At 42.8% G+C, this 26,709-nt stretch overlaps 1 protein-coding gene across 2 annotated transcripts in view; it reads left to right on the plus strand.

Annotated features, from left to right (window-relative positions):
• The window catches only part of vps41 (VPS41 subunit of HOPS complex), a 217,226-nt gene that overhangs the window by 73,505 nt on the left and 117,012 nt on the right, over positions 1-26,709 (plus strand). For both annotated transcript variants that reach the window (XM_059984628.1, XM_059984635.1), the window contains exon 5: positions 1,918-1,992. In XM_059984628.1, the coding sequence (XP_059840611.1) occupies positions 1,918-1,992 (75 nt within the window). The remainder of the gene's footprint in view (positions 1-1,917; positions 1,993-26,709) is intronic.

A 26,709-nucleotide genomic window follows, 5' to 3' on the forward strand; every position in this document is an offset into this window, starting at 1 on the left:
TTGAGTCGGTGATGAGGAAGGCAAATGCAATGTCAGCATTCATTTCAAGAGGACTGGAATATAAGAGCAAAGGTATAATGCTGAGGCTTTGGTCAGACCGCACTTGGTGTATCGTGAGCAGTTTTGGGCCCCTTATCTAAGAAAGGGTGTGCTGGTATCGGAGAAGGTCTTCCCAGGGATGAAAAGAATTACATATGATGAGCGTTTGATGGCTCTGAACTTGTACGTGGTGGAGTTTAGAAAAGGGGGGAGCTGGGGGTAAGCTCATTGAAACCTACCGTATCGGAAGGCCTAGATAGAGTGGGTGTTGAGAAGGTGTTTCCTACTATGGTGAAGACTAGAGCCGGGGGCACAGCCTTCGAATAGTGGGCCAGTGCTGTAGAACAGAGACCAGGAGGAATTTCCTTAGTCAGAGGGTGGTGGATCTTTGCTCCAGACAGCTGTGGAGACCATGTCATTGGGTATATTTAAAGCAGAGGTTGTTAGGTTTTTGATTATGTAACCTTCAGGTTACGTTGGCTGCGTAAATCTAGGGAAGACGATCTCTGGCCCCACCAAATGTGTGAAATTGAGGTGCACAACCTCCTGATGTGTGGATGCTGCGTGATGTGTTCCCCTGTTACAAATCAGTACCACAAAATAACAGACAGTACACTGCATGTAATTAAGCGATTTAGTTTTGTAATTCTTAATTTGTCTAAAGGGTTAGTAAAGAAAAACAAAAAGAGAAGGGCCCATTTTAATGAAACGGTCAAATATGCACAAGTTGGAGCTCACGGTTTCCCTTATGTTGATCCTCCATCGATTTCCCCGGGCTTCGTCCACTCGAAGTCCCCTCCTTTCTGGTGTCTACGACCTCTCCTTTCTGATATCTTTTCTCTTCATCTCTCGCCAAACAAAAGCCCCAGGTCATCTCGTCCTCAGGCACACAACAAGAAAAGAACACTCCCTTCATTGGGCGGCTCACATTCCAAAGCCCCGTTACCTCTAGCCACAACCCAAACACTGCTGCTACAGAAAAACCATTACACTAGCAGTGCTTCGACAGAAAGACCAGTTCAGTAGCAATGAAGCCTTTCTCAGGGCATTACAATGAGTAAGGGTGTCAAATGTTACTGGGAGAAGGCAGGAGAATGGGGTTGAGTGGGATAATAAATCAGCCATGATGGAATGGCAGAGCAGAGTTAATGGGCCAATTGGTCTAATTCTGCTTCTATGTCTCATTGTCTTCTTGTCTTCCAGTCTTATGGGGGCATATATCAGTGATAGAAAACCTGTTTCTGATCCTGGATAGTCCATTGGTCCTTAATGGGTCCTTCTGTTGCCCTGGTTGCTCTTCTGCACTTAAAATGAAATGATTTGGGAGTTTCAGTGACCTTGTCCGATGTACCTCCCTGTTTACTCTTTCTAAGCATCCGTCTACAATTTGTCGCCCCATGAAGCTCTTCCTCCCCTCATTTTCAGTTCTCATCATCATTTACTGTATAACAAACTGGCACTTTATGGATTAAGTTTCTAATTTCAATATTAGTAAACAGTCAATGATTCTGGTTGAGACCCTTTATCTAAAAGGAAGGGGGCAAAAGCCAGTATAAGAAGGTGGGGGTAGTTGTCATCTATCACCTCCCATCATCGTATTCTCTTCCTTTCCAGTCCTGCTGTAGGGTCAGGCCCTGAAATGTGTGGATCAGTGATCTGTCCGGTGAGACTACGATCGTACCCCTGACTTGTGGATCAGTGATCTGTCCAATGAGACTACGATTGTCTGCCTGACGTGTGGATCAGTGATCAGTGATCTGTCCAATGAGACTGTGATCATACCCTGACGTGTGGATCAGTGATCTGTCCAATGAGACTACGATTGTCTCCCTGACGTGTGGATCAGTGACATGTTCTGTTTTCTTTCCTGCATTTCAGAGCTCAGTGAAGGTGAATCAGATCAGCCTGGATGAAAGTGGAGAATATATTGGGATTTGTTCAGACGATGGCAAGGTAAGAGTTGCTATAGTCACTTTTTCCTGTCTCACCCATTTTTGCATACAACTTTTTGTCTTGCTTTTCTTTGCTCCATGAATGAATTCCTCCCTATAAATGCATCAATCAATAAAATAGGAAGATCTGATGAAGGTTTGGAAGATGATTAGAAGTGTCTCACAGGGTTGAAGTGTCTGATACCAGAGGGTGAGAGGGAATAGGTTCAGAAGGGATGTGAGGTGTGGGTTTTTACTCAGAGAGTGGTGGATGCCTGGACAGTGGTAGTGGCAAATGGATGTTTGAATAGGCACATGGACGTAAGGAAGGTGGAGGGGTATGGACATTGTGTGGGTAGGAGGGATTAGTTTTTAGGGTTTTTAATTTATTTTTTAGCTGGTTCAGCACAACACTGTGGGCTGAATGGCCTGTTCCTACACTGTACTGTTCTTGGTTCTGTATAGGGTACAGTGCACCCTAGCTATGTACAGTGTATGTGCCTAAGTCTTTTGTACAGTACTGTAGATCTTCCAATTTAGACCATAAGACTCAAGAGCAGAACTAGGCCATTCAGCCCATCGAGTCTGCTCCACCATTCCATCATGACTGATTCCCAATCCCACTCAATCACAGACACCTGCCTTCTTGCCATATGCTTTGATGCCCTGACCAATCAGGAAACTATCAGCTATGTATACCCATGAACTTGGCTTCCACCACAGTCTGTGGCAGAGCATTCCACAGATTCACTACTCTCTGGCTAAAAAGAAAATCCTCCTTGCCTCTGTTTTAAAACGTCACCCCTCAATTTTCAGGCTGTGGCCTCTAGTTCTGAATACTCTCACCACAGGAAACATCTCCATGCCCACCCTATCTAGTCTTTTCGACATTCAATAGGTTTCAATGAGATCCACCTACCCCCGCATTCTTCTAAATTCCAGTGAGTCCAGGCCCAAAGCTGCTAGACATTCCTCCATTCCTCACATGTTAACCCCTTCATTCCTGGAATCTCATGAACCTCCTCTGGACTCTCCCTCATAATAACACATCCTTTCTGAGATATGGGGCCCAAAACCATTGACAATACTCCAAGTGCAGCCTGACTGGTGTCTTATAAAGGCTCAGCATTATCTTCTTACTTTTTTATTCTACTTCTCATGAAATAAATGCCAACATTGCATTTGCCTTCTTTAACACAGATTCAACCTGTAGATTAACCTTGGAGTCTTGCACGAGGACTCCTAGGTCCCTCTGCACCTCCGATGTTTGAACCTTCTCCCCATTTAGATAATAGTCCCCACTATTGTTCCTTTTACCAAAATGCATTATCATACATTTCCCAACACTGTATTCCATCTGCCACTTTTTTGCCCATTCTTCTGATTTAAGATCATAAGTCATAGGAGCAGAATTAGGCCATTTGGTCCATCAAGTCTGCTCCGCCATTTAATCATGGCTGATCCTCAACCCCACTTCCCAGCCTTCTCCCCATAAACTTTGATGTCACATCCAGTCAAGAACCTATCAATTTCTGCCTTAAATACACCCAACGACCTGGCCTCCACAGCTGCATGCGGCAACAAATCCACCCTTTGGCAAGAGAAATTTCTCTGCATCTCTGTTTTGAATAGATGCTCCTCTATCCTGAGGCTGTGCCCTCTTGTTCTAGGCTGTTCCACCATGGGAAACATCCTTTCCACATCTACTCTGTCTAGTCCTTTCAACATTCAAAAGGTTTCAGTGAGATTCCCCCCCTCATCCTTCTAAACTCCAGCAAGTACAAACCCAGAGCCATCAAATGTTCCTCATATGATAACCCTTTCATTCCTGGAATTATCCTTGTGAACCTCCTCTGGACCCTCTCCAATGCCAGCACATCTCTTCTAAGATGAGGAGCCCAAAACTGTTCACAATACTCAAGGTGAGGCCTCACCAGTGCCTATAAAGCCTCAGCATCACATCCCTGCTCTTGCATTCTGGACTTCTTAAAGTGAATGCTAACATTGCATTTGCCTTCCTCACCACTGACTCGACCTGAAAGTTAACCTTTGTCTAAGCCCTACTGCAATCGCATTGCTTCCTCAGCACTACCTACCCCTCGACCTATCTTCGTATCATCCGCAATCTTTGCCCCAAAGCCATCAGTTCCATGATCCAAATCACTGACAAATGATGTGAAAAATAGCAGTCCCAATACTGACCCCTGAGGAACACCAGTAGTCACTGGCACCCAAACAGACAAGGCCCCTTACATTATTTGTCAACATGGAGTGGAGAGTGAGTTTATAAATCCGGCAGGAGCAACGAATGTTGGGAATTACAAAGGTGGACCACAGTGGGACGGATGTGGACAGTTGGCAGAGGAGTGCTGGTGCGGTGGGGGCGGATTGCTGCAGGTGCAGATGCCCCCAGCCAGAGACACCAGGCAAGGACATCTAATTTCAGGCAACTGGCTGATTGATCATTACAGAATGTCTCTCTGGTGCTTCCCTGTCCCTCCCCTCTACCTCCCTTCTCCCCTCCCCTTCTCCCAACCATGACTCCCCTCTCCCTACCCCCTTCCCACTCTCAGTCCACAATGGAGACCCGTATCAGAATCAGGTTTATCATCACTCATTTATGTCATGAACTTTGTTTTTGTTTTTGCAGCAGTAGTAGAGTACAATACATTATGACAATACTGTACAAAAATCTTAGGCCCCCTAATTATAGTGTGCGTGTATCTACAAAACTAGGGTGTCTAAGGATTTTGCATAGTACTGTATACGGTAAACAACACTCAGAAAATGCTTAGAAACTCAGCAGGTCAGGCAGCATCTGTGGAGGTGAATAAACGGTCGATGTTTTGGGCCAAGACCTTCATCGGGACCGGGAAAGACAGTGGGAAAGGTGTTGGACTAAAGAGGTGTGGGAGGGGAAGGAGGACAATCTCAAAGGTGATGGGTGAGGCTAAGTGGTTGGGAAAGATAGAGGCCTGGAGAAAAAGGAATCTGGTAGGACAGAGGAGTAGACCATAGGAAAAAGAAGGAAGGGCGCCAGGGGAGGGGATAGCCGAGGAGAGGAGGTAAGAGGCCAGAGGGAAAGTGAAGGGAAAGAAAAACGTTATCAGAAGGAGAAATGGATGTGCATGCCATTAAGTTGGAGGCATGAAGGTCAATCTGGCTTCACTGTTTGTACTTCAATGCCCTGTTGTAATCAATTGATCTGTGCAAACGTTGTGCAAGATGAGATTTTCACTGTATCTCCACACATGTTCAAAGTTCAAAATAAATTAATTATCAAAACACGTACACTCAATAGCCACTTTATTAGGTACAGGAGATTCAGGGGGCACCTAATCAAGTGGCCACTGAGTGTATGTTCATGATCCTCTGCTGCTGCAGCCTACCCTCTTCAAGGTAATCGTTCAAGTTCAAGTTTAGTTATACACATGAACACAGCCAAAGGAAACAGCATTGCTCTGGGGCCGAGGTGTAAAACACAGTACCAACAGTCAGACACAGCACTTTTAGTTATGATTGGAAGAAAAACGTGCAGTCACAAACACAATATATATAGTCCACATCCCTGAGTGCTTTGGCCTGTAGATAGAAGGTGCAGCAATTCCTCATCATGTGCTGAATTGCAGATGAATGCAGTTCAGCTTGTCTTCCACTGAGTGAACAGTGGAGTGCAGCACCGACAGGAGAGGCCAGCTGCCAGCCCAGTACGGAAGCCAACTGTGGCAGGGCTTGAATGCCATCACCCCCTACAAACTGAAACAAAGCTACAAGGTTTCGCTCCCAGGTGAGCTCAATGTCTTTATGATCGCTTTGCCCATCAAAACAATGCCCCACTTTCAAGAATTCCTACGGCCATCAATGAGTATGTGATTTCAGTCTCTGAGGCATTTGGCCCAGAATGGGTACCTGGCCTGTGCTGATCAACTGGCTGGAGTGTTCACTGAGATCTTTAACCTCTCGCTTTGGCAGTCTGGGGTACCCACCTCTAATTCAAGTAGGCTTCCATAATACTGGTGCCTAAGAAGAATGGGGTAGCCTGCCACCGCCTGCCTCTTCAAGTCCACGTTGCAGCAAGTGGACCACACAGTGGAGAAGATCGTTGGCTGTCGGCAACTGACATTAAAAGACCTGTTCATCACCAGAGCAAAGATAAGAGCTGAAAAAATTATGACTGACTCCAGCCACCCTAGCAGTGGATAGATCATCCATCCCACTGCCTGCAATTTGCCCTGTCCTTCCTCACAGTCTCACTACACACTGCATCGACACATCCTCAGCCCTATCACTCCACTCCCATCCCCCTGCAAAATTAGTTCAAACTCTTCCCAACAGCTCTAGCAAACCTGCCTGCAATGATATTGGTCCCCCTCAGGTTCAGATGCAACCAGTCCTTTTTGTACAGGTCATACCTTCCCCAGAAATGATCCCAGTGATCCAGAAATCTGAAACCTTGTCCCCTGCACCATTTCCTCAGCCACTCATCCAACTGTACTATCATCCAATTCCTGCCCTGCCGAGCACGTGGCACTGGGAGTAATCCAGAGATTATTTCCATGGAGGTCCGGCTCTTTGGCCTCTTCCTTAGCTTTCTATACTCATTGCACAGGACCTCTTCCCCATTTCTATCGATGTCATCGATGCCAATTTGCACCAATACCGTCCCTGGAGAATCATCTGCAGCTGCTCTGAGATATACAGCAACCCAGCACCCGGGAGGCAACGCGCTATCCACAGGAGGAGCATTCTGCTGCCAGAACTACCATCCTGCCTACTCCTGTTGTACGTCTAACTTCTCAGAGTCAGGTTCTAGCCTGTGCCTGATCTTGCCAAAACCTGCTGAACCGAAGCCTGACAACATCAACTCCCGCAGTGGCTGCTTCCACTTCTTTTTATTGGCCTTTAGTAAGTAACTACTAAACCAAGCGATCTTCCACTCTGTAGACAAATCCCGCCGGGCTCTGCTTGCCTTTTAAAACTGGCGTGTAAAATCCACAAGGAACTGTCTCCAACTCATTCCGAGATCTTCCACTCTGCAAATTAGTTGTATCACTGGCTGATATGGAAGCCCTTGAACGTAAATGCCTCAAAAAGTAGTGGATACAGCCCAGTCCATGGCAGGCAAAGCCCTCCCCGCTATTGAGCACAACTTCACAGGGCACTGTCGCAGGAAAGCAGCATCCATCATCAAGGACCCTCACCACCCAGGCCAGGTTCTTTTCTTGCTGTTGCCATCAGGAAGAAGGTACAGAAGCCTCAGGACTCACACCACCAGATTCAGGAACCATTATTACCCCTTCAGCTATCGGGCTCTTGAACTAGAGGGGGTAACTGCACTCAACTTCACTTGGTTATTCACTGAAATGTTCCCATAACCTATGGACTCACATTCAAGGATTCTACAGTTCACTCTTGAAATTTAATGCTTATTTACTTATTACTTTTTCCTTTCTTTTTGTATTTGCATAGTTTGTTGTCTTTCGCACATTGAATGTTTCTCAGTCCGGTGCTTCGTATCTGCAAACTTTGCGGTGATTTGCCCTGCTAATATGATGAATCGAGTACCAAGGCTTTGGGCCTATGCTGAGCTGCTCTGGGGATTCCGAATTAAAGACTCAGTTTGGTTTCATGTCCAATCCTCATTCCCATTCTGATCAATATATTTCTCTTCTGACAGAATGAAGCCACCCTCAGGGTGGAGGAGCAACACCTTGTATACATTGATTTCTCCTTCCAGTAATTTTTTCCCTTCAATTCTCTTTTCTTCAGTTCCACACTCTGCATCTCGCCTTTTTACCTCTTCTCCCCCTGAAGCCCCTCCACCTTCCCTTTTCCCATGGTCCACTCACCTTGCCTATCAGTTTCTTTCTTCTCCAGTCCTTTACCTCTTCCACCTATCACTTCCCAGCTTCTTACTTCAGTCCCTCCTCCAGCCAGCTGGTCTCAGCTGCCACCCACCAGTGTGGCCTCCTTCCTCTCCCCCACCTTCTTCCCCCTTCCCAGTCTTGACCTGAAACGTTGACTGTTTATTCATTTCCATAGATCTGCCTGAACTGTTGAGCTCCCCCAGCATCTTGTGTGCAATTGTTGTATCTTCTGGCTTTGTGGTTTACCACAAATATTTCTTTAATCTGACAATAACATGATGGAACAAATGCAACAAGATTTTGCTGTCAATCCAGTCATTAAGATCCGTATTCCATTGATAGATATTTCCTTCAAAGCACTCGGCTTATTGTATTTGCCAGCAGCCACTAACTTAATCATGTGTGTGCCTGCTGCATTGACACTTGCCCATATTGTAATATGAATCCTGTTTTTTTTTGGTTTTTTTTATTGATTTTTTATTCATTTTCTACAACACTACAAAAAAAAACCCCAAGAATGAAATAGGAAATTAATACAGTGCAAGATAAACATACAATCGTAATATAATACAGAATATAATAATTGAAAAAGCACCCAAATTGAAGTCGTGTAAAGTTAGTATCCACCCCAACCCCCACAAGAAAAAAAACTCCAGACCAACCAGAGCAAAATGTAGGAAATATAAATCAGAACATTCAAACCCCCAAAAATGTAAATACAATTAAAAACAGATAATAATGCCTACTACCAAAAAAAAAAGCTGAAAGCAAGGGACTGAAAAAGAAACTTAGTCAAAAGGAAAGTTATGAAAATACTCAATAAAAGGTCCCCAGACCTTATGAAACTTTATGTCCAAATTAAGAATTGAGTAATGAATTTTTTCAAGATCAAACATATGTCTGTCTCAGCCAAGAAACCAAAAAGAACAATTAAAGGGTTAGGTTCTAAGTGGCAATTCAGAATACAGGATAAAGTTAAGAAAACATCCCTCCAAAATTTCTCTAGACTAGGACATGTCCAGTACATATGAATGAGAGAAGCCTCGCCACTTTTGCATTTATCACAAAGAGGACTAATATTAGGATAAAATCGAGATAATTTAGATTTGGACGTATGAGTCCTATGAACAACCTTAAACTGTAAAAGACAGTGGCGAACACAAAGAGAAGTTGAGTTAACCGACTTGAGAATCGAGTCCCAAACCTCATCAGGTAAAGGGATATTTAAGTCATGCTCCCAAGCCATTCTGATTTTATCCAAAGGGGCGCGCCGTAAGGATACTAATTTATCATGAATAAAAGATGTTAAACCTTTACAAAATGGATTAATGGAAAGAAACAAGTCCATAGCATTTTTCTTGGGCATCTCAGGGAAGTTGGGTAATAAAGGATTAATGAAGTGTCTAATTTGGAGATATCTAAAGAAATGGGCATTAGGTAGATTAAACTTAGCAGAGAACTGTTGAAGAGATGCAAAACAATTATTAATGAAAAGATCTTCAAAGTACCTAATGCCCTTTCTATACCAATCATAAAATGTTGAATCATGCATAGTAGGTAGAAAAAGATGATTATGTAAAATAGGACTAGAAAGGGAAAAACCATAAAAACCATAAAATTTCCTAAACTGGGCCCATATTCGCAGTGTGTGTCTAACAAGAGGATTAACAATTAGTCTAGGCAAACTACTAGGGAGTGCAGATCCAAGAAGTGCAGAGATAGGTAGATCCTTAGTGGAATTCAGCTCCATTGCTACCCATTTAGGGCGGTCAGACTGCCTATGGAAAAAAGACCAAAAGATAAGACAACGAATGTTAGCTGCCCAGTAGTATAGACGGAAATTAGGTAAGGCCATGCCGCCCTCTTTTTTAGATTTTAGAAGGTAAGTTTTGTTAGTTCTGGAACGCTTACCCTTCCACAGATAGGACCAAATAATAGAGTCTAAGGAATCAAGAAAGGTTTTAGAAATAAAAATTGGAATAGATTGAAATAAGTATAAAAATTTAGGGAGAACATACATTTTAATAACATTAACACGACCTACCAAGGACATAGATAAAGGTGACCATTGTGACAAACTCTGTTTTGCAGAGTACAAAAGATTGGCAAAATTTTCACGAAAAAGATCCTTAAAATTCCTTGTAACTGTAATACCAAGATAGGTAAATTGATGATCAACTACTTTAAAGGGGAGGTCATGAAATACTAATACTTGTGCTTCTTTATTAATTGGAAAAAGTTCACTCTTATGTAAATTAAGTTTATAGCCAGAGAACTGGCTAAATCGATCAAGAAGTGAAAACATTGGAGGTAAGGATGTGGACGGATTTGAAAGAAAAAGTAATAGATCATCAGCATAAAGAGAAACTTTATGCTCAACAACCCCCCTCCAGATCCCTGTCAATTCAGGACAACTTCGAAATGCAATCGCCAGAGGCTCTACAGCCAAATTGAAAAGAAAGGGACTTAAGGGGCATCCTTGACGGGTGCCATGTTTAAGGTTAAACAACTGGGATTGTTGAGAATTAGTCAAAACAGAGGTGGTAGAACATAGATATAGTAATTTGATCCAAAAAATAAAACTTTGACCGAGGTCAAATTTTTCTAAAACTGCAAAGAGGTAGTAGTTGCACTCTATACGATCGAACGCTTTCTTCGCATCGAGAGAGATAACTCATTCAGGAGTCCCAGTTGAAGATGAGTATAAAATATTAAATAAATGCCGTATGTTAAAAAAGGGAAGACGATTTTTAATAAAACCAGTATGATCATCAGAAATAATAGAGGGTATAACAGTTTCTAATCTATGAGCCAAGACTTTGGCCAAAATTTTAACATCAACATTAAGCAAAGAAATCGACCTGTAAGAGGAGCACTCTGTTGGATCTTTGCCCTTTTTAAATAAAAGAATAATACATGCCTCATTAAATGAGGGTGGCAATTTACCATAATTAAATGAATCAGATAGTACTGAGAGTAACTGAGGTGGAAGAAGTGAAGAGAATGCTTTATAAAATTGTATGGGGAACCCATTAGGTCCAGGAGATTTGCCTGACGACAGTGCAGAGATTGCAAAAGATACTTCTTCTAATGATACAGGCTCATTAAGTTTTGCTTTAGAATCAGATGAAATCGAAGGGATATTCAAGCTATTTAAAAAAAGATCAACAGAAATATTCTCATTCAGGGATTCGGAGGAATAAAGCCGAGAATAAAAATTCTTAAATAAGTCATTAATTTCTGAGTGATTTGATGTAATATTCCCGTTCTCCTTCCGGATCTTTGTAATAAGTTGTTTAGCTTTAGAACTTCTCAACTAATTAACTAGAAACTTGCCATATTTATCACCATGAATATAAAAGCGACTCTTACTTTCAAGAAGTTGACGTTCAACTGGTTGAGTAGAGAGAAGGTCAGATTTAGTTTGGAGTTCTGCACGCTTCTTATATAATTTGGGGTTTTTAGTCTGAGCATATAATTGATCTAATTCTTTAATCTGATTAATCAGGTCTAATCACTCTGAACGGGACTTTCTATTAAGATTCGCTGTATATGAAATTAGTTGACCCCTCAAATATGCTTTCATAGCATCCCAGATAATCTGGGATGAAATTTCAGATGACGTATTAGTGTTTAGGAAAAAAAGTTATCTGGTCCTTAGTAAACTTTACAAAATCATCATCGGATAATAAAGTCGGGTTAAAGTGCCAATGTTTATTCCTTTGAGGGAGACCAGGAAAATTTAAAGACAAAGTGACTGGGGCATGATCAGAGATCAGTATACTCTGATAGTCACAAGAATGAACAAATGAAATAAGTTGATAATCAATTAAGAAATAGTCCATTCTAGTAAAGGTATGATGAACATGTGAAAAAAAGGAATAATCTTTCTCAGTAGGATGAAGGAAATGCCATATATCAGAGATACCATAGTTAGAAAGAAAAGAGGGAATAGCTAAAGCAGATTTAGTAGGTAATCTAGTAACAGGGGACGATCGATCCAAAGTTGGGTCTAACCAGCAGTTAAAGTCACCACCCAATATAAGAGAATATAGGTTCAGATCTGGTAATGAGGAAAAAAAGCATTCAAAAAAATTAACATTGTCAGAATTGGAAGAATACAGGTTAGCTAGTACTACCTTAGTATTATATAATTTGCCAGAAACAATAATAAAACGGCCATTTGTGTCAGATATCTTACTATTGAGTTCAAAAGGAACATTTGAGTTAATAAGAATGGAAACCCCTCTAGCTTTGGCCGGGAAGGTTGAATGAAAATGTTGACCCACCCACTTTGACATAAGCCGAGAATTATCAAAACTACGAATATGAGTTTCTTGGAGGAAAGCAATGTCAGCTTTAAGTAGCTTTAAGCTGAATCCTGTTTTAAGTCAAATACTTTTTTTTTTGCAGGTGTATTATTAATTTGGGGTGGTGGGATGGAGATGCATCTCTACCAAAGGTTGTGCAAGGTGCTCCTTCTCTTCACTAGTCTGCGGGTCACCCTTGGGCAAGGTGTAGCACCTGCTTAGCCCTTCCCCCCCCCCCACTCCGATCAGGGTCACGGGACACTGTGGGAGCAGGTGGTGGATGGTCATATGAGCAGCTGATGCATATCACATGTCCTGGTCATGTGACCACTGACACCAGAATTGATAATGGCTGGGCAACCCATCTTGTAAAGACACTGCCCAGAAGAAGGCAATGGCAAACCACTTCTGTAGAATAATTTGCCAAGAACAATCATGGTCAAAAGCCCATGTTTGCTCATGTTATACGACACAGCACGTAACAAATGAAAGAATATTAATTCTGGAAGACAGTGGTATCACACACTAGTCTCATCAGCATTAAGATTTGTTTCAGAGAGAAACCATGTTAATATATCAATAATATTGAAAGAGTACAGAGAAAATTTACAACAATATTAGAGGGACTTTTCACCCTGGAGCGTAGGAGAATGAGGGGAGATTTGAAAGAGGTATACTAAATTACGAAGGGTACAGATAGGGTAAATGCAAGCAGGCATTTTCCACTGATGTTGGGTGAGACTAGAACTAGAGATCTAGAGATCATGGGCTAAAAATGAAAGGTGAAATGTTTAAGGGGAACCTGAGGTGAAACTGCAAGTATGGAACAAGCTTCCAGTGCAAGTGGTGCATGCGAGCTCCATTTCAACATTTAAGAGAAATTTGGATAGTTACAGTACATGGATAGGAGGGGTATGGAGGGCTTTGGTTGGGGAGCAGGTTGATGGGGCTAGGCAGAATAATAGTTTAGCATGGACTAGATGGGAAGAAGAGCCTGTTTCTGTGTTGTAGTGGTCTGTGACTCTTTTGCTCTAAATTCATCTCCTGACTCCTGAAGGACTCACCAGCTATTTTTGACCCCAATATATTGAGCCTTTGTACACTTTGCTGAAGTTGAAAGCGCAGCAGCTGCCTTCCTGAAAGCTTGCAGGGTTGTGTAGTCTCTGTCTTCTCTGATGTCTTTTAGCCTTTTTGATCAGCATGGGATCAGAAATCAATGAACCTTCCAAATACTTCAAAGCAGACCACTTGTCCAAAACCCTGTCTAACTGGACCGATTTCAATTTTTGAAGAGTTACAATACTTTTGACAGCCTAGCTTATTTTCTACGAAGGCAAGAAGTTCAGTAACTGTTTCTGTAAAGTGTGTACGTCATGGAGGAACCCATGTCAAATCGCTTCAAAAAGTTTATTTTCACCCTTCTTCCATGGCCAAATTGTCTCTAAAATCCATGTTATTGTATTTGGGTAGAAATCCAGTTGGTGCGGGCAGGATGTCAGCGAGGTGATGTAGTATTACACAGAGCAGGCCTTTCAGCCCACGTTGTTGTGCCAACCTTTTAGCCTATTCTAAGATCAATCTAATTCCACATGGCCCTCCATTTTTCTATCATTTCTGTACCTTTCTAAGATTTTCTTAAATGTTCCTAATGTATCTGCCTCTACCACTATCCTGGTACTAGTATGGTATTCCACACATCCACCACTCTCTGTGTAAAGCACTTATCTCTGACATCCCCCCTACACTTCCCTCCAATCACCTTAAAATGATGCCTCCTTTTATTAGCCATTTCCGCCCTGGGAAAAAGTATCTGGCTGACCACTTTATCTCTGCCTCTTCTCCTCATGTGCTTGTATATAAAATAATCTTCACTCAGAGGGTCATGAGAGTGTGGGACAGTACTGGTGACACTGGTGGGCTCCTTCCAGCACATATTTGAACTACACACACATTGTTTCCATGTACATTGAGCATGTGAGCTTGATTTCAACACTTAAGTGAAGTTTGGATAGGTACATGGAAGGTAGTGGTATGGGGAATATGGTTGATGGGAGCAGGCAGTTTAAGTGTCTCAGCACATACTAGATGGGCCGAAGGGCTCATTTCTGTGCTATATCTTTCTATGACTCTATTACCTTTCATCCTCCTTTGCTCCAAAGAGAAAAGTCATAACTTGTTCAACCTGTCCTCATAAGACATGCTCACTAATCCAGGCGGAATCCTGGTCAATGTCCTCTGCATCCTCCAATGCTTCCACACCCTTCCTATGATAAGGTGACCAGAATTCAACACCATATAGAGAGGGCATACAACATAGCAAAAATTAGTGGGAAGATAGAGGATTGGGAAGCTTTTAAACCCCTACAGAAAGCAATTTAGGAGGGAAAAGATGAAATATGAAAGCAAGCAAGCAAACAATATCAAAGTGGATAGAAAAAGACTTCTCAACTATGTAAAAAATAAAAGAGATGAGAGTGGATATAGCACCACTAAAAAATGAGGGCAGAGAAATAATACCAGATGAATGGCATATGAACTAAATAAGTATTTTGCATCAGTCTTCACTGTGGAAGACACTAGCAGTGTTCCAGAATTTGAAGGGTGTGAGTGAATTGAAGTGAGTGCATTTGCTATTACAAGGGAGAAGGTGCTCAAAAAGCTGAAATATCTAAGGGTACACAAGTCACCTGGACCAGATGAACTGTAGCCTAGGGTTCTGAAAGAGGTAGTGGTAGAAATTGTGGAGTCATTAATAATGGTATTTCAAAAATCGCTGGACTCTGGCATGGTGCCACAGGACTGGAAAATTGCAAATGTCACTCCACTCTTTAAGAAAGGAGGAAGGCAGCAGAAAGGAAATTATAGACCAGTTAGCCTGACCTCAGTGGTTGGGAAGATGTTGAAGTCAGTTGTTAGGGTTGATGAAGTACTTGGCGGCACAGGACAAGATAGGACAAAGTCAGCATGGTTTCCATAACGGAAAATCATGCCTGACAAACCTGTTGGAATTCCTTGAGGAGATTACAAGTAAGATAGATAAAGGGGATGCAGTGGACGTTGTATATTTGTACTTTCAGAAGGCCTTTGACAAGGTGCCACAAATGATGCTGCTTACCAAGAGCCCATGGTATTACAGGAAAGTTGCTGCCTTGGTTAAAGCATTGGCTGATTGGTAGGAGGAAGTGAGTGGGAATAAAAGGATCCTTTTCTGGTTGGCTGCCAGTGACTAGTGGGGTTGGTGTTGGACCAATTTCTTTTTATGCTGTATATAAATGATTTAGATGAGGAAATAGATGGCTTTGTTGCTAAGTTTGCAGATGATACGAAGACTGGTGAAAGGGCAGGTAGTGTTGAGGGAACAGGTAGGATGCAGAAGGACTTGGACAGATTAGGAGAATGGGCAAAAGAGTGGTAAATGAAATACAATATTGGAAAATGCATGGTCATGCACTTTGGTAGGAGGAATAAATATGCAGACTATTTTCTAAATGGGGAGAAAATACAAAAATCTGAGATGCAAATGGACGAGGGTCCTTGTGCAGAACATCCTGAAGGTTAACTTGTAGGTTGAGTCGGTGGTGAGGAGGGCAAATGCCATGTTAGCATTCATTTCAAGAGGTCTAGAATACAAGAGCAGGGATGTGATGCTGAGGCTTTATAAGGCACTGGTGAGGCCTCACCTTGAGTATTGTGAACAGTTTTGGGCCCCTCATCTAAGAAATAATGTGCTGGTATTGGAAGTTAACAAGGATGAGTCTGGAAATGAAAGGGTTATCATATGAGGGTGAATCTCATTGAAATCTTTCGAATGTTGAAAGGTCTGGACTGAGTAGATGTGGAAAGGATGTTTCCCATGATGGGGGAGTTTAGGACAGGAAGGCACAGCCTCAGGATAGAGGGGTGTCCATTTAAAACAGAGATGTGGAGAAACTTCTTTAGCCAGAGGGTGGTGAATTTGTGGAATTTGTTACCACAGGCAGCTGTGGAGGCCAGGTTGTTGGTGTATTTAAGGCAGAGCTTGATAGGTTCTTGATTGGACACGGCATCAAAGTTTATGGGTAGAAGTCCAGGGTGTGGAGCTGAGGAAGGGAAAAAAGGGATCAGCCATGATTGGTCCAGAGCAGACTCAATGGGCCAAATGGCCTAATTCTACTCCTATGTCTTATGTCTTATATTCTAAGTGTAACCAGGATGCATACCGAACAGAAGCTATAATTTTCCCCAATAACAAAGGACAAATTTATGTTGGATTCTAAGGGAGAATGCCAGGGTAATAGGATTTTATGCTTCATTAAGTATTTTTTTGGTAATGTATTTGAATTTTTAAAATTTTTGGATTTAGATGCTCATGAGTGTGTGTGAGGCTTTTACAGTGTTTGTGAAATTGGTTCCAGTTTAACTGTCTGGAATTAAAAGTCAAGAACAGAGGACACAAACAGGGTAAATGGTGTGGGGAAACAGTCAGATTGTCTGTACAGGAGAACGTGCAACTCATTTAATGGCTAGGAGGCCCACTACTGTACTCGAAAGGGAAGAAGCAGACATAGTTAATTCTGAAATTCTTCACAAATATACCTGGGCCTGTGGTATGGATAATATTTGTAAAAAGAATAGTCTGCATATTTCCAAAATTATTGTTCATTTCTTTACCTTAATATTGATGAATGTCACTTTATGAGGTGGTTCTGGAAGATGGGATCAGATGTGAGGTTGAAGCCCTAGCAGCTGTAGCAATGTTCTGTTTGCTTTCTGTGGTTCGTTTGTAAATCTACTTAGACCTATTCTCTCATCTGCCTTATGAGGATAAGTTGAACGAGCTAGGGCTATTCTCTTTGGAGTGAAGGAGGAAGAGAGGTGACTTGATAGACATGCAGAAGACGATTCTTCCGGTAAGATGGTGGCGTGTTCGGATGCAGTGGCTTTTCAAGGACCAACCAAAGGCGTTTTTGTTGTCCCTTTTATGATTGCGTGATAATGCTGGAGATTAAGAACTTCAAGTACGGCAGGTCTACCCCATCAGTGAGCTGCTCACTGGCGGAGGAGCAAGACTTGGTGTGAACTGTGTTCCTGCCTGATACAGAAAGGCAACGGTGTTGCTGTGCAGTCAAATGGTATATGATTGTCCTGGATGTTACTGTTGCGATTGCAAGACCCTTTGGACATTGATGTTGTAAAATGCTGCAAGTCTGTTTGTGTATTGGTGAGACAGAAGGCTGGGCAGCTTATAGCAAGGTCTAGGCCTCAACCCTTGGACTTTCCTGTTACAGCAGTCCAGGAGCGGAGGCCCCGCTGGCGGTGTGGCTCGCTGTCCATGTTGGGTTGGGGGTTGCACTCCAGTGTTCACTCAGTGGAAGACAAGCTGGATTCCTTGAGTGTGTACGTTTGGCTGCATACTGCTGAGAACTGCTTGTCCTTGCCATTAACACCCATGAAGGACATGTCACTCAGAGACTTACATGTTTTTTTTTTGTGTGGCTCTATGCTTACGGCTATCTTATATGGGCTATAATCAGGGACCACTTCGAAGAGTACCTCCGCTCCATCCACCACAAATGGAACTTCCGGTAGCATTTTAATTCCGATTCCCATCCCCATTCTGACATGTTGGTCCATGACCTCCTTTTGTGCCAAGATGAGGCCTCTCAGGGTGGAGGAACAGCACCTTGTATTCCATCTGGGTAGCCTCCAATATGAAAGCATGAATATTGATTTCTCCTCATGCAAAAAAAAATCCCCTCCTCCTCCCCTCTTCTTCTATTTCCCACCTGGCTTTTTACCTCTTCCTGCCTGCCAATCACTTCTTCCTTCCCTATCTCCTGTGGTCCACTCTCCTTGCCTATCAGATTCCTTCCTCTCCAGCCTTTTACTTTTCCCACCCACTTGGCTTCACCTACCACTTTCTAGCTAGCCTCCATCCCTCCCCCACCTTTATATTCTGATATCTTGCCCCTAGCTTTCCAGTCCTGAAGAAAGGTCTCTGCCAGAAACGTCGACAGTTTATTCATTTCCATCGATCCTGCCTGTTCTGCTGAGTTCCTGCAGCAATTTGTGTGTGTTGCTTTGGATTTCCAGCATCTACATATATTCTCAAGTTTATGATGTACTATATATTTCTTTGCTGTGTGTGACTGTTGATACTGTGAGGTAGAAGTCTGACTGTATTTATATAAGACGTAGAGATGGAGTGGACAGCCGGAGAGCTTTCCCCAGGGTGAGAAAGGCTAATACGAGGGGATATAGTTTTAAGGTGTTTGCAGGAAAGCATGGGGGGATGTCAGAGGAAGGTTCTTTACAAGTGGGTATGTGGAACACCCTGCCAAGAGTGGTGATAGAACCAGATACTTTAGGAGCACTTAAGAAGCAATTAGACGGCCACATGGATGATAGAAAAGTGAATGACGATGTAGGAGGAAAGTATTATATTGATCTTAGTGCAGGTTAAAAGGTCGGCACAACATTGTAGGTTGAAGGGCCTTTATTGTGCTGTAGTGTTCTATGGTGTATATTCTGGATTCTTCTACCAGTGGACACAATTCTCTTTAATGAGACATCTGGAGAGGATTTATATGTTTGCAAACCTCAGTAATATCTCAACTAAACTTCTCTGCGAACAATTTCACCTTCTCTCATCTTTTCTTGTAATATAAAGTCCTCGTGCCAAGAGCTATGATGGTAAATCATTTCTCTATCCTCTTAAGGGCCTTCAAATCCTTTCCAAAATGCCATGATCAGAATTTAATGCAGTGTTCACTTTGTGGTTGAACCAGTATTTTATAAAGGTTCATCATAGATTTTTCACTTTTCCACTCCCTACTTTTATGATGTCCAGTTTCCCTTGAAGAAGCCTCGAATGTGGTTGGGGAATTCGCTGGAGAAAACTACTTCCCTGGATGAAAGAGTAGCTTGATTTGTCACCTGTACATCAAAGCATAGAGTGCATTGCTAAGGATATGTTGGAGGGTAGCCCCACAAGTGTTGCTATGCCCCTGACACCAACTCTGGGTGCTCCAGTGTCCTTGCACAGTCCAGAGATGCATGATTTAGGGTTAGTAAGCTGTGGGAACGCTATGAGGCGTGGTGATGCTTGCAGACTGGCCCCAGCACATCCTCAGACTGTGTTGGCCGTAGAGACAAATGATACATTTGAATGTGCATTTTGATGTTTCGATGTGTACGTGACAAATTAAGCCAATCTTTATCGTTAACCCCACTTTGCCATTTTGGTTCCCTTCTAACTGCTGAGTACGTCTAAAAAACTGTCATAAGAAAGCAGCACCCCCATCAGAGATCTTCATGCTGTCTTCTCGCCATCAGATAGAAGTTACAAGAGCCTCGGAACTCACACCACCAGGTTCAAGAACAGTTACTACCCCTCAACCATCAGGCTCTTGAACCAAAGGGGATAACTACACTCACTTGCCCATCCATTGAGAAGTTCCAACAACCAATGACTCTTTACCTTCAAGATTCAAGATTCATTATCAAAAAATGTATAAATTATACAACTTTCAGATTTGTTTGCTCACAGGTAGCCACAAAGCTAGAAACCCGAAAGAACCCAATTAAAGAAAAAAAGAATAAAAGTAAAGACCAACACTCGATTCACATTAGAAAGAAATCAAATACAAATCATGCCAAGAATTGAAGTGTTCCGACCCCCGGCCTGGTGTTGGCCCAAAGCCTCACTATCAGTTCATCACAATAGTAGCTGGGGCAGCCTTCATAGAGAACGAGCGGAATCGCCTCTCCTACATCCTGACTTTTCAGTCTGTCTGGGCTGGCATTTAGATTCACCCAACGATGGAACAGCAAACGGCTCCAGCACGCTGGAGAGAGGAGTGAAGATCAAGGAGAGTGAGCGAAATTGCCTCCCACCTCCAACCTGGACCGGCGTTTAAACTGTCTAAGCAGCATATCAGACCTCACAATAGGACCCAGGCACCACTGCCATGAAAAGCTCCAGGCCGAGACCACGCCGCCCAGCGACTCGCTCTGGGCCCAGGTTTCGTCACCCAGCCTGAAGCTGCTCTCCAGCTCTTCAGAGCAGGTCGCTGCCCAGAGTGATCCTATCTCACACCTGGGCCAGTTGAATGAGCATCGGAACTTGACTGCCCGGGCCCCGACTTACCCTTTCAGCTCCCAGAACAATCCAACCTCACTCTCAGGCCAGCTGTATCTGGGACCGGAACTGCAGTGATTCTGCAACACACCATCTCGGCTCGTCCCCTCAACTCGCCTTGCCATTACTCATCCCTCCACTGTTTGCAGTGATAATTTAAAACAATTTGCCATAAACACTGTATTGTTAGTGATGTTTTTAGTTGGATTTCTCATCTCTTTGACTACCAGAAGCTGTCGCACACATTCAGTAGTACGATCTTAAACGGAAGCAGCTCTCATGTTCTTGTAATTTATTGCTATTTACTTATATTTGCATTTGCACAGTTTGTTGTCTTCTGCACTCTGGTTGATCTTTCATTGATCCTGTTATAGTTACTGTTCTATGGATTTGCTGAGTATGCCCGCAGGAAAATGAATCTCAGGGTTGTACATGGTGACCTGTACTTTGATAATAAAATTTGCTTTTTTGATGTTTTTGCTCTCTTTTTGCAGTATATATTCATTTACTAGTTCAAAATTCAAAGTAAATTTTATTATCAAAGAACATATATGTCACCATATAAAACACTGAGATTCATTTCGTGTGGGCATACTCAATGAATTTATAGAGTAGTCACCATAACGGAATCAGTAAAAGACTGCAGAAGCCAATAAACTGCACAAATACAAAAAAAAAGCAATAAATAACAAGAACATCAGATGAAGAGTCCTTGAAAGTAAGTCCATTGGTTGTGGGAACACCCTGGTGATGGGACAAGTGGAGTTGAGTCTCTGGTTCAAGAACCTGATGGTTGTGGGGTTGTATCTGTTCCTGAATCTGGTGGTGTGAGTTCCTCTACCTCCTTCCTGATGGCAGAATATTCTTATTGTGTATCCGAATCTGGTTTAATATCACCGGCACATGTCACAATATTTGTTGTCTTTATATAAAATAGTTACATTAAATAAGTAGTACAGAAATAGAAATTAATGGTAATGAGGTCGTGCTCATCGGTTCAATGTCCATTCAGAAATTGGATGGCAGAGGGAATGAAGCTTTTCCTGAATCACTGAATCTGTGTCTTCAGGCTTCTGTACCTCCTTCCTGACGGCAACAATGAGAAGAGGGCATGTCCTGGGTGATGGGGCCCTTAATGATGGATGCTGCCTTTTTAAGGCATCACTCCTTGAAGATGTCTTGGATACCTCAGAGTCTAGTGTCCACGATGGAGCTTACTGATTTTATAGCTCTCTGCAGCTTACTTCAATCCTGTGCAGTAACCACTGGTGATGCAGGCCAGTTAGAATGCTCTCTGTGGTACATCTGTAGAGATTTGCAAGAGTTCTTGCTGACATACCAAATCTCCTCAAACTCCTAATAAAATTGATGTAGCTACTGTGGTGCCTTCTGTGTAGCTGCATTGATATGTTGGGTCCAAGATAGATCCTCAGATATTGACACCCAGGAACTTGAAGCTGCTCACTCTCTCCACTTCTGATCCTTCTATAAGGACTGGTGTGTGGTCCCTCGTCTTACCCTTTCTGAAGTCCACAATCAGTTCTTTGGTCTTATTGATGTTGAGTGCAAGGCTTTTGCTGTGACTCCTCTCAACTAGCTGATATATTCTTATTGCAACTGGCTGATATAATTTTCTCTGTATTGCACTGTACTGTTACTGCAAAACACTGCTGACAAAATAAGCCTGATCAGTTATCCATGAATTTTTGATCAAAAAGTTTGACTCTTTCCTGAGCACCACACACAAAATGCTGGAGGAACTCAGCAGGTCAGGCAGCGTCTTTGGAAACGAATAATGAGTCAACGTTTTGGGCCAAGACCCTTCATTGGGAGAATGAGATAATTTTAGAGTCATTATCATCAGTTTCTGTAATACTTCTGCATCAGTAACAGTTCTTTCACTCATAAACCCTTATAGAACATACAGTAGAACGTTGCAGATTAGTACAGGCCTTTTGGCCCACAATGTTGTGCTCCTACTTTAACTTGCCTTAAGGTCAAGCTAACCCTTCCCTCCTACATAGCCTTCCACTTTTCAACTATTCATGTGCCTATCTAAGAGTCTGTTAAAAATTTCTAATGGATCTCTCCCCATACCACCAGTCCTGGTAGTGCATTCCACACACCCACCACTCTCTGTGTACAAAATCTACTTTCGACAACCCCCCCCCCCCCCCCGCCCATACACTTTCCTTCAATCACCTTAAACGTATGTTCTTTCCTATTAACCATTGGAGCCCTGGAGCCTTGGGAAAAAGTCTGGCTGTTCACTCTATATACAAGTACTGTGCAAAGGTCTTTGGCATGTATATAAAACCTACTTCCGTCAATCACCAACCCCCCTCCCCCCCCCCATATTCCACACTGGGGTATACGAAAAGAGCTTCTTTTTAATCAGGGCGGTGATCGAGATTTCAAACACAGAGTTTCATGGCAGCTTTCCTGATTTGAGGAATGACCAATCAGCAAGAGGGGTTCATTAGAAGGGCCAATAAAAATAATTCCAAGTTCAAGCAGAGTGGCATTTCATTTGCAGTGCTTAGAGCGGCTTTGGCTCATCGGGCTTAGGCGAGGTCTGGCTTGGGTGGAACAGTTTGTCTTGTAAGTTACCCTCTCACTGCTCTTATCTGCTCATGAGTGCATAGTATAGTGAAAATACAATCTACCGCAAATCAAGCTGACATCTACATCGGAAACGACAAGATCAAACAAGTGTCCTCCTTTATATATCTTAGTGCAGAACTAAATGACACAAACGAATGCAGCAAGGAAATAAGGCAAAGGCAGACCAGCAATGGCATGCACAAGCACTACCAAACTGTGGAACATCTGGAAAGCTGGATCTGTGAGCACTGACACCAAGATACGCCTCCTCAGGAGTCTCGTCTGGCCAGTAAACCTATACGGCTGTGAAACATGGGCCCTAAAAGCAGCTGATAAAAAGAAGTTGACAGCTCTTGAGATGTGGACATACAGACGGATCCTCGGGATATCATACATTGAAAGGAGATCCAACAATTTCATCCTAGAAAAGATTGGCACGAAACCCATACTTCTGGAAACCGTTATCCAATTCGTTATTTTGGACACATCTCAAGAACCGATGTCACACGAGAACGCACTGTGCTTGAAGGCAGAGTAGAAGGAAGCTGCTCCTGAGGCAGACAGAGTACAACCTGGATCAACATCAAGAAGTGGCCCACCCTCACCGCCAGAGATGCGAGAGGTCTGACTGCCGACAGTGGAAGAAAGTGGTCACTGAGGCTCTGGCAGAGTGTGGCACATGATGATGATACGACACTGAGAATGGCAGTAGGGACAGAGTTTTGTGCTCTGTGTGGGATGTGGGAGAACTAAGAGATCTACAGACTCCCAGATAAACACATCTGCACCAGGTGCATCAAGTTGCAGCTCCTGAGAGAACGTATTAAGGAACTGGAGCTGCAGCTCGATGACCTTTGACTCATATGGGAGAATGTGGAGGTGATAGGAGCTACAGGGGAGTAGTTACTCTAAGATTGCAGAAGACTGGTAACTGGGTGACTGTCGGGAGAAGGAGGGGAAATGCACAGCCAGTATAGAGTACACCTGTGGCTGTACCCCTCAGTAATAAGTACACAACTTTCAATACTATTCAGGGGGTGACCTGCTGGGGGCTGGGGGGAGCCTCAGTGACTGGTGGACAAAATCGAAAAAGGTGAATACAGGACTGAAGGTGTTATATTTGAATGAATGCAGTATACGGAATAAAGCAGATGAAGTTGTGGCACAATTGCAGACTGGAATGTATGATGTTGTAGGCATTACTGAATCATGGCTTAAAGAAGATTATAGCTGGGAGATTAATGTCCAAGGACACACATTACAATCAAAAGGACGATCAGGAAGGCAAAAGGGGCAGCATGGCTCTGTTGGTAAAAATGACATCAAATCATTAGAAAAAGATGACGGGGTGGAAGGTGTTGAATCATTGTGGAAAGAGCTAAGGAACTGGAAGGGTAAAAGACCTTGATGGGAGTTGTATACAGACCCCCAAACAGTAGTAAAGATATGCTCGACAAGTTACGACGGAGATAGAAAATGCACGCCTAAAGAGCAATGTTACAATAGTCATGGGGGATTTCAATATGCAAGTAGATTGGGAAAATCAGGTTGATGCTGGAATCCAAGGGGGGGATTTTCTAGAGTGCCTACGAGATGGCTTTTTACAGCAGCTCGTGGTTGAGGCCAGTACAGGATCAGCTATTCTGGAATGGGTCTTGTGCAATGAACTGGAGTTGATTAGAGAGCTTAAGGTAAAAGAACCCTTAGGAGAAAGTGATCCTAATATGATTGAATTGACCCTGAAATTTGAGAAGGAGAAGCTGAAGTCAAATGTACCAGTATTACAATGGAGTAAAAGGAATTACAGAGGATTGAGAGAGGAATTGGTCAGAATTGATTGGAAAAGAACACTGGCAGGGTTGACGGCAGAGCAGCAATGGCTGTACTTTCTGAAAGCAATTCAGAAGGCACAGGATATACGCATTCTAAAGAGGAAGAAGTATTCTAAAGGCAAGATGATACAACCATTGCTAACAAGGGAAGTCAAAGTCAACATAAAAGCCAAAGAGAGGGCATATAATAAAACAAAAGTTAGTGAGAAGTTAGAGGATTGGAAGCTTTTAAATGTCAACAGAAGGCAACTAAAAAAAATCATTAAAAAGGCAAAGATGGAATATGAAATTAAGCGAGCCAATAACGTTAAAGAGGATACCAAAGGTTTTTTCAGATAGGTAAAGTGTAAAAGAGAGGCGAGAGTGCCTAATAAATCTGTTGGAATTCTTTGAAGAAATAACAAATAGACAATGATGATTCGGTCGATACTTGGATTTTCAATAGGCATTTGACAAGGTGCCACACGAAACTGCTTAACAAGCTACGAGCCCATGGTATTACAGGAAAGATTCTAGCATGGATAAAGCTGTGGCTGACTGGCAGGAGACAGACAGTGAGAATAAAGGGTGCCTTTTCTGGTTGGCTAGTAATGTTCCACAGGGGTCTGTGTTGAGTCTGATTCTTTTTAAGTCATATATCAGTGATATAGATGATAGAATTGATGGCTTTGTTGCAAAGTTTGCAAACGATTGTAGGTAAGTGGAGGGGCAGGTAGTTTTGAGGAAGTAGAAAGGCTACTGAAGGACTTAATCAGATTAGGAGAATGGGCAAAGAAATGGCAGATGGAATACAGTGTCAGGAAGTCTGTGGTCATGCACTTTGGTAGAAGAAATAAAAGGTTTGACTATTTCTTAACTGGAGAGAAAATACAAAAGACTAATGTGTAAAGGGACTTGGGAATCCTTGTGCACGATTCCCTGAAGGTTAATTTGTGGTAAGGAAGGCATATACGATGTTAGCATTCATTTCAAGAGGACTAGAATATGAAAGCAAGGATGTGATGTTGAGACTTTATAAAGCACTGGTGAGGCCTCACTTGGAGTATTGTGAGCTGGTTTAGCCCCCTTATCTTAGAAAGGATGTGCTGAAACTGGAGAGGGTTCAAAGGAAGTTCAGGAAAATGATTCCAGGATTGAATGGCTTGTCATATGAAGAGCCATTGATGGCTCTGGGACTGTATTCCCTAGAATTCAGAAGAATGAGGGGTGACCTCATCGAAACTTATCAAGTGGTGAAAGGCCTTGATAGAGTGGATATATAGAAGACGTTTCCTGTAGTGGGAGGGTCTAAGACCAGAAGGCAGAGCTTCAGAATAGAGAGGCATCCTTTTAGAATGGAGATGAGGAGGAATTTCTTCAGCCAGAAAGTAGTGAATCTGTGAAATTGATTGCCACTGGCAGCTGTGGAGGTCAAGTCTTTATGTATACTTAAGGGAGAGGTGAATAGATTCTTCATTGGTCAGGGCATGAAGTGATATGGGTGGTGGGGGGGGGTGAAGACAGGAGATTGGGGCTGAGAGGGAAAATGGATCAGCCATGATGAAATGGTGGAGCAGACTCGATGGGTCAAATGCCCTAATTCTGCTCTTATATCTTATGGTCCTATATATGTATAGCTGGGCTGTGTTTGTCAATGTGGAGAAGAGAGCACTTTGTAAATCTGTCAGAAGCAAAGAATGTTGGGAATGGTGAGGGTGGAGGGCCGTGGGATGGGTGTGTGACAGGTGGCAGAGAAGGAGTGCCATGGGCAAGTGGTGGCACGTGTTCAGACAGAGTCAGCCCTGGCAAGGTCATTTGATTCCAAACAATTGGTTAATTGACATGAGTGATTCTGCAGATGCTGGAAATCCAAAGCATCACACACAAAATACTGGAAGAACTCAGCAGGTCAGGCAGGATCTGTGGAAAGGAATAAAGAGTTGACATATTGGACCTACACCTGTCTTCAGGACTGAGAAAGAAGGGGGAGGATGGCAAAATGAAACAGTGGGTGTGGGGAAAGTAGGC

This window comes from Hypanus sabinus, chromosome 1 (assembly GCF_030144855.1).
Source record: "Hypanus sabinus isolate sHypSab1 chromosome 1, sHypSab1.hap1, whole genome shotgun sequence".
Lineage (NCBI taxonomy): Eukaryota > Metazoa > Chordata > Chondrichthyes > Myliobatiformes > Dasyatidae > Hypanus > Hypanus sabinus.